The sequence below is a fragment of the Globicephala melas genome, chromosome 13 (assembly GCF_963455315.2).
Source record: "Globicephala melas chromosome 13, mGloMel1.2, whole genome shotgun sequence".
In the NCBI taxonomy this organism is placed as follows: Eukaryota; Metazoa; Chordata; class Mammalia; order Artiodactyla; family Delphinidae; genus Globicephala; species Globicephala melas.
This window is the reverse complement of record NC_083326.1, coordinates 73,453,960-73,468,141: the sequence shown is the minus strand read 5'-3', so window position 1 is coordinate 73,468,141 and position 14,182 is coordinate 73,453,960. Positions and strand designations below refer to the sequence as shown.

The 14,182-nt window shown below is 43.6% G+C and overlaps 1 protein-coding gene and 2 non-coding genes across 3 annotated transcripts; 1 reads left to right on the top strand and 2 right to left on the bottom strand.

Annotated features, from left to right (window-relative positions):
• Positions 1-385: 385 nt before the first annotated feature.
• LOC115855533 (small ribosomal subunit protein uS2B-like) lies at positions 386-877 on the top strand. Its single transcript, XM_070047020.1, has one exon. The coding sequence runs from the start codon at positions 386-388 to the stop codon at positions 875-877; it is 492 nt and encodes a 163-aa protein (XP_069903121.1).
• Positions 878-11,862: 10,985 nt separating this feature from the next.
• LOC115855559 (U4 spliceosomal RNA) lies at positions 11,863-12,003 on the bottom strand. Its single transcript, XR_004040494.1, has one exon. It is a non-coding gene; the product is annotated as a U4 spliceosomal RNA (small nuclear RNA).
• A 667-nt stretch (positions 12,004-12,670) lies between these two features.
• On the bottom strand, positions 12,671-12,811 carry LOC115855564 (U4 spliceosomal RNA). Its single transcript, XR_004040498.1, has one exon. It is a non-coding gene; the product is annotated as a U4 spliceosomal RNA (small nuclear RNA).
• Between the last annotated feature and the right edge of the window lie 1,371 nt (positions 12,812-14,182).

Below are 14,182 nucleotides of genomic sequence, written 5' to 3'. Positions count from 1 at the left end.
ACTGAGCCCGTGCTCTCTGGAGCCTGCAAGCCACAACTAGAGAGAAGCCCACAGGCCGCAACTAGAGAGAAGCCCACGTGCCACAACTGGAGAGAAGCCCACGTGCCGCAACGAAGAGCCCATGTGCTGCAACAAAATATACCGTGTGCCGCAACTAAGACCTGATGCAGCCAAAAATAATCAATAAATAAAAATTTTTTAAAAAAACACAACTTTTCCTCCCCTCGGGGACTCCCATCCCCCAGCCATCAGACTTGGTTAACTCAAACCAGGTTTTCTCATAATTCCTAAGGATGAACTGGCATTGCCTTTCCGCGCTACCCAGACAGGGGTCCATACGGCGTTGCTCTGGATTCCCATCGTAACTTAAAGGGAAATTTTCACAATGTCCGGAGCCCTTGATGTCCAGCAAATGAAGGAGGAGGATATCCTCAAATTCCTTGCATCAGGAACCCACTTAGGTGGCACCAGCCTTGACTTCCAAATGGAACAGTACATCTACAAAGGAAAAGTGAGTGGCATCTACATCATAAATCTGAAGAGAACCTGGGAGAAGCTTCTGTTGGCAGCTCGTGCCATTGTTGCCATTGAAAACCCAGCTGATGTCAGTGTCATATCCTCCAGGAATACTGGCCAGCGAGCTGGGCTGAATTTTGCTGCTGTCACTGGAGCCACTCCTATATCTGGCCGCTTCACTCCTGGAACCTTCACTAACCAGATCCAGGCAGCCTTCTGGGAGCCAAGACTTCCGGTGGTTACTGATCCCAGGGCTGACCACCTGCCTCTCACAGAGGCCTCTTACATGAACCTGCCTACCATTGGTCTGTGTAACAGATTCTCCTCTGCACTGTGTGGACATTGTCATCCCGTGCAATAAGGGAGCTCACTCAGTGGGTCTGATGTGGTGGATACTCGCCCGGGGAAGTTCTGCACATGCGTGACACCATCTACTGTGAATACCCATGGGAGGTCATGCCTGATCTCTACTTCTACAGAGATCCTTAAGAGATTGAAAAGGAATAGCAGGCAGCAGCTGAGAAGGCTGTGACCAAGGAGGAATTTCAGGGTGAATGGACCGCCCCACCTCCTGAGTTCATTGCTACTCAACCTGAGGTGGCAGACTGGTCCGAAGGTGTGCAAGTGCCCTCTGTGCCTATTCAGCAGTCCCCCACTGAAGGCTGGTCTGCAGCTCCCACTGCTCAGGCCACTGAATGGGCAGAACAACCACTGAGTGGTCTTCAGCTGTTCTTCTACAGACTCTTAAAGTGGAAATAGGTTGACGGAAAATAGTCTCAAAAAGAAAAAAAAAAAAAGAACTGACATTGACAGGACATTGGTGGACAGCCCTGCCAAACCTGAATTCAGGATCCTCATGGTGAGAAAACAGCCTCCAAGAAAGTAGATCCTCCATGGGATCACTCCACGGCCGAATGTTCTGAGGCCCTCTAGTCCATGGAATGTCAGTGTTTTCAGACATGTGCTGTTCCTTCCACCTGGATGGCTCTTGATGCCTCTTCCTGTCCCAGCCCACAGGCCCCTCTACTTAGCAGTGTGGGGTAGAGGTTAAGTGCACAGCTCATTGGACTGACTCCACCCAGGTTCTAATGCCAGCTTTGTCCCTTGCTGGTGGTGAATCTCAGACCATTCACTCTTTGTGCCAGTTTCCTCCTCTGTAGAAAGCAGATAAATAATACCTACCTGTCAGAGTCATCATAGGATTAAACAAGATACTACACCTTTACTACTTAGCATAATCCTTGTCACTAACAAGCACTCTCTAACTCAGCGCTATCCCCTAGAAACAAAATGCAAGCCACATATTAAAAATTTTTTAATTTTAAAATTAGTAATTAAATTTTTTTAAATTAGTAATTAAAAATTTTCTAGGAGCCACATTAAAAAAGATAAAAAGAAACAGTTAAAATTAATCTTAGTAGGGCTTCCCTGGTGGTGCAGTGGTTGAGAGTCCGCCTGCCGATGCGGGGGTCACGGGTTCGTGCCCCGGTCCGGGAGGATCCCACGTGCCGCGGAGCGTCTGGGCCAGTGGGCCATGGCCGCTGAGCCTGCGCGTCCGGAGCCTGTGTTCCGCGGTGGGGGGGGGCGGGCCACAGCGGTGAGAGGCCCGCGTACCGCAAAAAAAAAAAAAAATTAATCTTAGTATATTTTACCTAATCCAGTCTATCCTAAATGTTATCATTTCAACTTGTAATCAACATAAAAAATATCAATGAGATAGCTCAGTTTTTTTAATAGGAAGTCTTTGAAATCATATGTGAATTTTACACTGACAGCACATTTCATTTCCACTAGCCACAGTCCAGTCCAAGGGCTCAGTAGCCACATGTGGCTAGTGGCTACCACACTGGACAACTACCACACAAATGATAGCTGACATCATTATTTGGGGGGGATTTCAACCTAAAAGCCATTTCCCCAGAAAACCATTCCCTGGCCTGGTAGACTATGTCAGGGCTCCTGTTATTAAGACCTTTTTCTTAGCACCCTGAAAGCACTCCTCATAATTATACAGTTGACTCTTGAAAAACACTGGTTTGAGTGGAGTGGTTCCAACTACAAGCAGATTTTTTTTTCCATAAATTCAGATAGTACTACACAACCTATGGTTAATTGAATCTGTGAATGCAGAACTGAAGATACAGAAGGCCGACTATGGCACTTAAGCATCCAGGGATTTTGGTATATTCGGGGCTCCTGGAACCAATCGCAGATAACGAGGGATGGCTGTAATTAAATACTTCTTATGCACTCATTTGCATCTGTCCATCTCCTACCAGATTCTAGGCTTCAGGAAGGCAGAGACTAAGTCTGTCTCATTCACTGCTCTACCCCAGTACCTGACACAGGACATAGCACATAGTAGTTGCTGAATAAAAATATGTTGTGTGACTAACATTTGTTAAGTACCCATTTAATGAATTAAGTTTACCACTGCACTAATTGATGTTGGGAAGAAAGAGGGGATTAAGGGGAAAAAAAGATTTGGAAGAATAAATTCCAGAGCTTACAATACAGATGTGGAAGTTTTCTTTACAAAAACAGTAGTTGTTCATTGCAGAAAGAATTTTAGAAAAACAACAACAGATAAACTGAGATATAAAAATTAAAAGTATCCATAATCCCCCCAAAATTAATGACCAGTTGTAGATTCTTCTAGACCAGCCTTTTACACACACTGACACACATATTGGGAACATTTATTGTTTAGCATGTGGGAAGCAACATGTTAAGTCTTTTACATTATCATCTCATTTAATCCTCACAAAGATCCAATGGGGGGCTTCCCTGGTGGCGCAGTGGTTGAGAGTCCGCCTGCCGATGCAGGGGACACGGGTTCGTGCCCCGGTCCGGGAAGATCCCACGTGCCACGGAGCGGCTGGGCCCATGAGCCATGGCCACTGAGCCTGCGCGTCAGGAGCCTGTGCTCTGCAACGGGAGAGGCCACAACAGTGAGAGGCCCGCATACCGCAAAAAAAAAAAAAAAAAAAAGATCCAATGGGGGTTTTATGCCTATTTTCCAGGCCAGGAAACTGAGGCTCATAAATGAAGTCACGTGCCCAAGGCCACACAAGTAAGAAGTGGCAAAGTTGGGATCCAAACCCAGGACTGTCTGACTTTACAGTCTAGGACATGGCTCCTGAAGGGGAGCTTGGGGACTGTGTCACACACCCCTTGGCAAGTTCAATTTCCCCAGAGGGCTTGGACACAATGCCTTAGGAGGCCCTGCTGTTTCTGAATTTGGGGGGAGGGCACCCCCCCACACACTCATTGTCCTGCTTAAAATCTTCCTGACACCAGAATAAAGCCCAGTGATTTTCCACCAACTCTCTTTTCTCCTTTCTCAGCTCCAGTCACAGGGAAAGACTTCAATTTTTTTGGCTGCACCATGCAGCTTGCCAGATCTTAGGTCCCTGACCAGGGATTGAACCCAGGCCCTCAGCAGTGAAAGCATGGAGTCCTAACCACTGGACTGCCAGGGAATTTCTGGGAATGACTTTCAATTCCTCCAAGAGGCCACATCCTCCTGGCTCCAGAACCCTGCAGGTACTGATACCCCGGCTAAAAGGCATCCTGTCCTCTTTCTCTTGGTTAACTTCTCTCCTCCTTCAGTTCACAGCTCAACACCCCCTCCTCCAGGAGGCCTTCCCTGACCACCACCCAGGCTTGGATAATTGGTCCCACAACCTCCACCAAAGCATATAACTCTGTGTCAGGCACCATGGGGAGCCTTTTTCCTATATTATCTCATTTAATACCCACAAAATCTCTACAGCACTGGCACATTGGAATGACCTGGGAAGCTTTTATTTTATTTTATTTTTTTGGCTGCGTTGGGTCATCGTTGTTGCTCGGGCTTTCTCTATTTGTATTGAGCGGTTGCTACCCTTCATTGCCGTGCACAGTCTTCTCATCGTGGTAACTTCTCTTGTTGCGGAGCACGGGCTCTAGGCACGCGGGCTTCAGTAGTTGTGGTGCACGGGCTTAATTGCTCTGCGGCATGTGGGATCTTCCCAGACCAGGGATTGAACCCGTGTTCCCTGCATTGGCAGGTGGATTCTTTTTTTTTTCTTAACATCTTTATTGGAGTATAATTGCTTTACAATGGTGTGTTAGTTTCTGCTGTATAACAAAGTGAATCAGCTATACATATATCCCCATATCTCCTCCCTCTTGCGTCTCCATCCTCCCTATCCCACCCCTCTAGGTGATCACAAAGCACCGAGCTGATCTCCCTGTGCTATGCGCTGCTTCCCACTAGCTATCTATTTTACATTTGGTAGTGTATATATGTCCATGCCACTCTCTCACTTTGTCCCAGCTTACCCTTCCCCCTCCCCGTGTCCTCATGTCCATTCTCTACGTCTGCATCTTTATTCCTGTCCTGCCCCTAGGTTCTTCAGAACCTTTTTTTTTTTAGATTCCATATATGTGTTAGCATATGGTATTTCTTTTTCTCTTTCTAACTTCACTCTGTATGACAGACTCTAGGTTCATCTACCTCACTACAAATAACTCAATTTTGTTTCTTTTTATGGCTGAGTAATATTCCATTGTATATATGTGCCACATCTTCTTTATCCATTCATCTGTTGTTGGAAACTTAGGTTGCTTCCACGTCCCGGTTATTGTAAATAGAGCTGCAATGAACATTGTGGTACATGTCTCTTTTTGAATTATGGTTTTCTCCGGGTATATGCTCAATAGTGGGATTGCTGGGTCATATGGTAGTTCTATTTTTAGTTTTTTAAGGAATCTCCATACTGTTCTCCATAGTGGCTGTATCAATTTTCATTCCCACCAACAGTGCAAGAGGGTTCCCTTTTCTCCAGACCCTCTCCAGCATTTATTGTTTGTAGATTTTTTTTAAATAAATTTATTTATTTGTGGCTGTGTTGGGTCTTCGTTTCTGTGTGAGGGCTTTCTCTAGTTGTGGCAAGCGGGGGCCACTCTTCATCACGGTGCGCGGGCCTCTCACTGTCGCGGCCTCTCTTGTTGCGGAGAACAGGCTCCAGACGCGCAGGCTCAGTAGTTGTGGCTCACAGGCCTAGTTGCTCCGCGGCATGTGGGATCCTCCCAGACCAGGGCTCAAACCCATATCCCCTGCATTGGCAGGCAGATTCTCAACGACTGCGCCACCAGGGAAGCCCTGTTTGTAGATTTTTTGATGATGGCCATTCTGACTGGTGTGAGGTGATACCTCATTATAGTTTTGATTTGCATTTCTCTAATGATTAGTGATGTTGAGCATCCTTTCATGTGTTTGTTGGCAATCTGTATATCTTCTGTGGGGAAATGTCTATTTAGGTCTTCTGACCATTTTTGGATTGGGTTGTTTGTTTTTCGATATTGAGCTGCATGAACTGCTTGTAAATTTTAGAGATTAATCCTTTGTCAGTTGCTTCATTATCAAATATTTTCTCCCATCCTGAGGGTTGCCTTTTCATCTTGTTTATGGTTTCCTTTGCTGTGCAAAAGCTTTTAAGTTTCATTAGGTCCCATTTGTTTATTTTTGTTTTTATTTCCATTTGTCTAGGAGGTGGGTCAAAAAGGATCTTGCTGTGATTTATGTCATAGAGTGTTCTGCCTATGTTTTCCTCTAAGAGTTTTATAGTGTCTGGCCTTACATTTAGGTCTTTAATCCATTTTGAGTTTATTTTTGTGTATGGTGTTAGGGAGTGCTCTAATTTCAGTCTTTTACATGTAGCTGTCCAGTTTTCCTAGCACCACTTATTAAACAGGCTTTCTTTTCTCCATTGTATATTCTTGCCTCCTTTATCAAAAATAAGGTGACCATATGTGTGTGGGTTTATCTCTGGGCTTTCTATCCTGTTCCATTTATCTATATTTCTGTGTTTGTGCCAGTACCATACTGTCTTGATTACTGTAGCTTTGTAGTATAGTCTGAAGTCCAGGAGCCTGATTCCTCCAGCTCTGTTTTTCTTTCTCAAGATTGCTTTGGCTATTTTGTGTTTCCATACAAATTGTGAAATTTTTTGTTCTAGTTCTGTGAAAAATGTCATTGGTAGTTTGATAGGGATTGCATTGAATCTGTAGATTGCTTTGGGTAGTATAGTCATTTTCACAATGTTGATTTTCAATACAAAAACATGGTATATCTCTCCATTTGTTTGTATCATCTTTAATTTCTTTCATCAGTGTCATAGTTTTCTGGCAGGTGGATTCTTAACTACTGTGCCACCAGGGAAGTTCCTGGGAAGTTTTTTTTTTTTTAAATTGATTTTTATTTATTTATTTATTGTTTGCAGTACGCGGGCCTCTCACTGTTGTGGCCTTTCCTGTTGCGGAGCACAGGCTCCGGACGCGCAGGCTCAGCGGCCACGGCTCACGGGCGCAGCCGCTCCGCGGCATGTGGGATCCTCCCAGACCGGGGCCCGAACCCGCGTCCCCTGCATCGGCAGGCGGACTCTCAACCACGGCGCCACCAGGGAAGCCCCCTGGGAAGTTTTAAAATATATTTTTTGCCCAGAACTAATGCTCAGAAATTCTGATTGAATTGACCCAGAATGCACCTGGGCAAGAGGATTTTTAAAAGCTCACCAGGTGATTTTAAGTGCTCAGCCAGGGTGGAGACCCACTGGCTTCTGAGATAGATGTGATGATCCTGACACTCCTTTTACAGCCAGAGAACTGAGGTACAGAGAAATTAAGTAAGTAGCCTAGGGTCACGCAGTTAGTGAATAGTGGAGCAAAGATTTGAACCCAGAAAGTCTGGTTTCAAAGCTTCATGGAAAAAAAAAAATCAATTGGTCTCAGTTCATTTCCCCAATGATGGAGAGTATAAGCCAGCTCTCTTCTGAGACAGACACTGAAGGCCCCTTGGGCACAGGATATTTTTAACCTAGAGAAGCCAGTGATTCTTGCAGACAGCCTGCAGGGACTTACACTGGGAAGATTGTTTGGGGGCTGGTGGACCCGTTCCCTGATGAGATACTCCTCAGAGTCCAGCTTTTCTGTCCTCTGGAGCCAGTAGGTCCAGGCTGGCTTGGGCGACAGGGTGGGAGGGGGTGGGGTGGGGGTTGGCTCCATCTGGAACTGATGTTTCCAAGGATATTTCCATACATGGTGGAAGGGGAGAGGGTCAGGATTACCTCACCCAAGCCAGCCCCTTCTCTCTGCTTTCTGCCTGGAAAGGAGCTAGAGAACAACTAATTGTTGGAACTGGATATGAATTCACCCTCCTCCTTCTTCCCCTCCCTAACCCAGAAGAGTCCTGTGAAAGCTTCAGCGTTTCAAACGTACACATCGAATATTCTCCAGACGCTCTCCTATGTGGCTTTGTGGGAGAATACACAGTACAGTCTTGGGGGACCCAACTTGGGGGCATCTTTTAAAATACAAAATATGGGGAAATCCCTGGTGGTCCAGTGGTTAGGACTCCACTTTCACTGCCGAGGCTGCAGGTTCAATCCCTGGTTGGGGAACTAAGATTCCACAAGCTGCACGGTACAGCCAAAAAAAAAAAAAAAAATTAAAATGCAAAATGTGAACGGTTTTTGTGCAAGCAATCTCACCTACAGAAATTTCCCCTAGAAACAGCACACTAGTAGGCAAAATTCCCCCCAAAAAACCCTATGAGTAGGCAAAGATGCACATCCAAGGATGCTCATCATAGCATTGCTTATAATTGGGAAAAACTGGGAACTACCCAAATGTCCATCCATAGGGATTGGTTAGCTGAAGTGAGGTATATCCATATGGGAAGAGGGGAGCTATATGCTGACATGGAAAATAGGTCCACCATATATTAGTTTAGCAGAAAGAAAAAGGAAATAGTAGAACTGAATGTAAAATATAATCCAATGTTTGTTAATAATTAGGGTGACACGTAAATAGAACAATTTGGAGGAATAATCTCACATATCTGTGGCTATTTTCTCTAGCCATGGAGGTGGGATTACGGTGATCTTTGACTGTCACTGCCGCATATATACAATGTTTGGATTTTATACACCAACATGCAGTAATTTTACAACCAGAAAAAAATTAGGTTGTGAAACTGAAACCAATAATATGTAAAAATCACATGGATCCACTTGAAGATGGTTAATTTTACATTCTGTGAATTTTACTTCAATTAAAAAAAAAAAAAAAGTCATTGTAACTCAAACTACCCAAAGAAAGATTCCAGTAGAGCTGAGAGCAAAATATCACATGTATGCTTTATAAATTTTACCTTTAAAAAAGTTGTTTTGCTTTCCTTAAGCTTTTTGTTCATATTTTTGGTGGGTTTTTAAAAAAAAGTATTTATTTTATTTATTTTATTTATTTATTTTTTAAGGCAAATCCATTTACTCATTACTTTTGGCTGCATTGGGTCTTTGTTGCTTCACGCGGGCTTTCTCTAGTTGTGGTGAGTGGGGGTTACTCTTCGCTGTGGTGCACAGGCTTCTTATTGTGGTGGCTTCATCTTGTTGTGGAGCACAGGCTCTAGGCACACGGGCTTCAGTAGTTGCAGCACACGGGCTCAGTAGTTGTGGCGCATGGGCTCTAGGGAGCAGGCTCAGTAGTTGTGGCACATGGCCTTAGTTGCTGCACGGCATGTGGGATCTTCCTGGAGCAGGGCTCAAACCCGTGTCCCCTGCCTTGGCAGGCAGATTCTTAACCACTGCGCTACCAGGGAAGTCCCTTGGTGGTTTTTCCATGCTTTTCTTTCTTGTATGCTTACAAATGAGTCATTATTTTACTTACTTGCTATTATAAATTCTAAGAAAATCACACACACACACACACACACACACACACACACATTCACATGAGTGTTTGCCAGAGCATCATCTGATTTTCCAATCAATACAAAATTTGCCATGGGAGGGAGCATTCATGTTCTGTCTCCTCCAGGCCTGTTCTGACACCCAGATTATTCATCTTGGCAACCAGCTAAGATGAAAAGAAATGGTTGGAGTGCATTTTCAGACCACACTATCAAGGAAATTTTTAGCTCCTTGAAATTTCAGCCTCTGGGTAGCACACGTCGGCTCCTCTTGTAGTTCCCACAATCGTAGTGGGGTCTTCAGGATGCCCCTTTGGGTAGTTATCTCTGACCCCCTCTTTCCATCATATATTTGCTCAATTGTAATACATTGGCTCTGCAGGGGACTCTTCTTCCCTTTCCTGGGACCACAGGTCCTGAACACAGGGTATTCCTTGGTCCCAGCAAACCTACCCTGGGTTCCAGAGAAGAAGTGACATTAATTTATCTTACTTAGCCATATTTTGATGACTGATCAGGAAGTGGTTTAAGGGAGTAGTTGTGGAAAGCAAAGGGCTTTTATTACCAAATGTCAAGGATTGTTCATTCCACAGATTACTGATTACATAGGGGAAAGTGCACTTTTACAATAGAGAGAGACCAGTTACTGCTTTACCCTGGCGCTTAAACTCAGCATCAATTATAGTGGCAGATGCAATACAAAGTTCATAACGCTATCGCTGAAATTCTGTTGAATCGAATCAAGTCTTGGTTACAGGAAATAAAGGGAACACAGTCAGTGAAGTTGGAATGTGAGGCTTCTACACGATAACTGTTTCGGACTCTTCAAAAAATCAGTGTCATGAAGGAAAGAGAAAAGGCAGCGGGGGCGGGGCGGGGGCTTCCCTGGTGGCGCAGTGGTTAAGAATCTGCCTGCCGATGCAGAAGTCACGGGTTGAAGCCCTAGTCCGGGAAGATCCCACATGCCGTGCAGCAACAGACACCATGTGCCACAACTACTGAGCCCACGTATGGCAACTACTGAAGCCCATGCGCCTAGGGCCTGTGCTCCGAAGCCACCGCAATGAGAAGCACGCGCACCGCAACGAAGAGTAGACCCCACTTGCCGCAACTAGAGAAAGCCCGCGCGTGGCAACAAAGACCGAACTCAGCCAAAAATAAATAAATTAATTAATTAAAAAAAAAAGTCAGGGGCACTTGCCTAGATTTTTTAAAACTGCAGGTGGAAACTAAAATGGAAATGGAAAGCCACTCTGGAAGATAATTTGACAGCTTCTTACAAAACTTGTACAGGAATGCTCTTAGCAGCTTTATTTATGATAGCAAAATACTAGGAACAATTCAAATGTCCTTCCATGGGTGAATGGTTGAACAAACCCTGGTACTTCCATATAATAGAATACTACTCAGCAAGGAAAAAGAATGAGCTAGTGATACATGCAACAACCTGGATGAACTGCAAGGACATATTGTTTGATGAAAAAAGTCTATCTCAAGAAAATCACATACCGTAGATTCCGTTCCTATAAAATTCTAGAAAATACAAACTAATCTATAGCGACAGAATGGGGGAGGGGTAGTGGGGAGAGTTGGGAGGGAGGGATGGATTGCAAAGGAACATCAGGAAACTTTGGGGAGTAATGGATGTGTTCGCCAGCTGGTTTGCAGTAATGGTTTCATGGGTGTATATATGTTCTCAAAACTCATCAAATCGTAGGCTTTAAATATGTGCAGTTTATTGAATATCAATCACGCCTCAGTAGAGCTGTTTGTAAAAAAAAAAAAGGAATGGGGAGAAAGGTTTCTGTAAGAATTAAATGAAACAAAGCATCTTAAGCACTTTGCATGGAGTCTGGCACAGGAAGTAAGCAGTTCATGCGGAGTCTGGCACACAATAAGTGCTCCATAGTGGGTGGTGTTGGAACTCGGCTGGTCTTCTGGATGGCTCCATCACATCTCTCTATAACATTGGAATACTCTGTAATTATGTTATCTGTTTTCAAAACGGTGAGTTCCTTGAAGCAGGGACTGTGTCTGATCTTGCGCTCGGGCGGTTTTCCACAGTCTGCTGTTTTGAATCAGTAGAGGCTGTTCCACCACCTTCACCCTAACAAGCCGCATTCTTTTGCTAGAGAACAGAAAAATATTTTATGGGTGGTGGCCTAAACAGGTCCAGCTGTATCTGCCACGCCCAGAGCTCGGACTCCTTAGGCCTTCTGTCCGTGGACACGCCTGATCCTCTTAACAACACAATACTATAAGCAGCCATTATAGTAGAAATCAGTACCCCACTAAGAATAAAGTGATTTAACTGCAAGCGAAGCTGTGCCCAGGACTCTACAGTACAACCTAAAAAAACCCACTGTGTTCTTTTTGTTTACTCGCTTTAAAAGGAAATGTTTGGACGACAGGTTTTCACGCTCACGTCTGTTCCTACGAACCCGTGATCTTCGAAAAACACGGAATAGGCTCACCCCCTATTTTAAACGATAAGATCTAGTATTGTTTTAGTAAAAATAAGTAGAAAAGCCTAAAACAAATCTCAACAATCCAAATACTCATTCCTAGAAAGTAAGTACTAGAATACCTGTTATTAAACATGCGTCGCTCAGTCTCCGTAGAGACTGTCAAAAATTGCCAATGCCGACTATATTTCAAGTCGTCATGGCGGGGTATTGGGAAAAGTTTTCAATTAGCAATAATCGCGCCTCGGATAAACCTCATTGGCTACGATACTGCCACTGCGCAAAGCTAGAGAGCGTAAGCACGCACCTACCTCCCCCATGGATGACAACTGTCTTTACCGTGAGGGCGAGCGACTAACAACGAGCTGGGAGATATGAAGCATTTCCCTGCACACATTCCTGTTTAAAACACGTGTGCGCGAAGAGCTGCCGGGTATTAGAGCAACTCTTGTCGAACCCTAACCTTTCGAAAATAAGAACGCCTTTCGCTAAGGACGCTGGAGAATTTTATGCAAATTACCATGACATCACCAAGACGCTGCGGGTAAGACTCGCGTTCTAAAGAACAGCGACAAGAAAAAAACACCGAAACAGAGAGTAATGCGAGACGGGACGAGTAAATGGAAGTGTTGGTGTTAAAGCCAGAAAAATAAATATTAAGTATAAAGAACGAACTAAAACTGAGAAACAGGTATGAAACGAACTGTTAACAAAAGCTAATCGCTTATATTGAAATCGATAACAAAAACGACAGTAACACGTGCTAGGATTTTCTAGCAAGGCAATTCCCTACCTGGTAACGGTGAAAATTTGAAATTGGGTATATAGCTACTGGTCATTTTGAACTCTCAGCGTTTCTTCCACGCTGTTTGTGACTTAGGACTATTCAACGTATTCTCTCGTAGATTTACGGTGGTTACGAAACACATACTTTTTTTAAACTTGCATTATTCAGTCTCCGTAGAGACTGTCAAAAATTGCCAATGCCGACTATATTTCAAGTCGTCACGGCGGGGTATTGGGAAAAGTTTTCAATTAGCAATAATCGCGCCTCGGATAAACCTCATTGGCTACGATACTGCCACTGCGCAAAGCTAGAGAACGTAACCCCCTACTCATCGTTCCCAATAAGCAAGGTTCCTATTTCAGAAAGGTGAGTTGGAGCCTCAAGGCAAAACCCTTAATTATTAATGGGGTGAAAATTATACAACCATATTAAGATGTCTCGGAAATATATAAGCTGTTTCTCAGTATTCAGTTGCTTGATTTCACTTAGTTTTGAGTGGAGAATGAAGCAAAGCATTGTGGGAGGGAACATGCTAATAAACTTAATTCAGACTATAAATTGGGGAGGATGAGAAATGTGCTCAGTGTAAGGGTGCTGTGGTAAAATACACATAACATAAAATTTACCATTTGAACCATTTCTAAGTTCAGCAACCATCACCACTGTACATCTCCAGAACTTTTTCATCATTCCAAACAAACTTCCCATTAAATACTAACTCCCCATTCCTCTCTCCCACAGCTCCTGGCAACCTCTATTCCACTTTCTATAAATTTGGCAACTCTCAGTACCTCACATAAGAGAATCACACAATTATTTGACCTTTTGTGTCTGGCTTATTTCATACCTTGTTTTTAAGGTCCATCCATATTGTAGTATGTTTCAGAATTTCGTTCCTTTTTATGGCTGATATTCTACTGTATGGAATTTTGTTATCCATTTATTCTTTGATTGACAGGAGGTTGCTTCCACCTTTTGGCTATTGTGAATAATGCTTCTATGAACATTGACATACAAGTATCAGTTTGAGTCCTTCTTTTCAATTCTTTTGTGTTTATATCTAGAAGTAGAATTTCTGGATGATGTGCTATGTTTAACCTGGAAGGGTTTTCTGTGGACATCTTAATTCAGAGGAGAGAGGCTATTTCTACAGTTCATGAGTTTGAAGTAACTTTCACTGTTACTGGCTCGGCAAGTGGAAAGCTACTAGAAACCTATGTCTGAACTTGTTTCAGCTCTGAGCTGTACTCTCCAAAAGACTTTTGGTTTTTGCTACTCACTAAGATGCAACTAGTACTCTGAGAAAATATTTCCCCCAAAATTTCATTATGAAAACTTTCAAACATGAAACGTTCAAAGTATTGCTCACTGAACATTTATGTAATCAACTAGATGTAAAAATGACATAAAAAGGCCTATTTGATGCTGATGTGTAGTTAATTTTTTTTCCACAGCCATAATTGGCAGGGTAGGAAAAAACAGCAGAAAAAAAGAAAGGCTAACAGTCTGATTAATTTAGAGTATTTGATTTTGATCCAGCCAAGGACTTTGTCATTAATTCCTAGTGTGGTGGAGTTGTGAGAAATAAAAAGACAAGGGTCATCCAAAGAACTTCTCAGCCCTTGAGAATGTCTCGATTGGGTGGCTCATTACACCCTGTCAGTAGCTATCAAGGGAAAT

Coding starts and splice junctions, on each gene's coding strand:
- LOC115855533 (XM_070047020.1), top strand. CDS start 386: ATGTCCGGAGCCCTTGATGTCCAGCAAATGAAGGAGGAGGATATCCTC.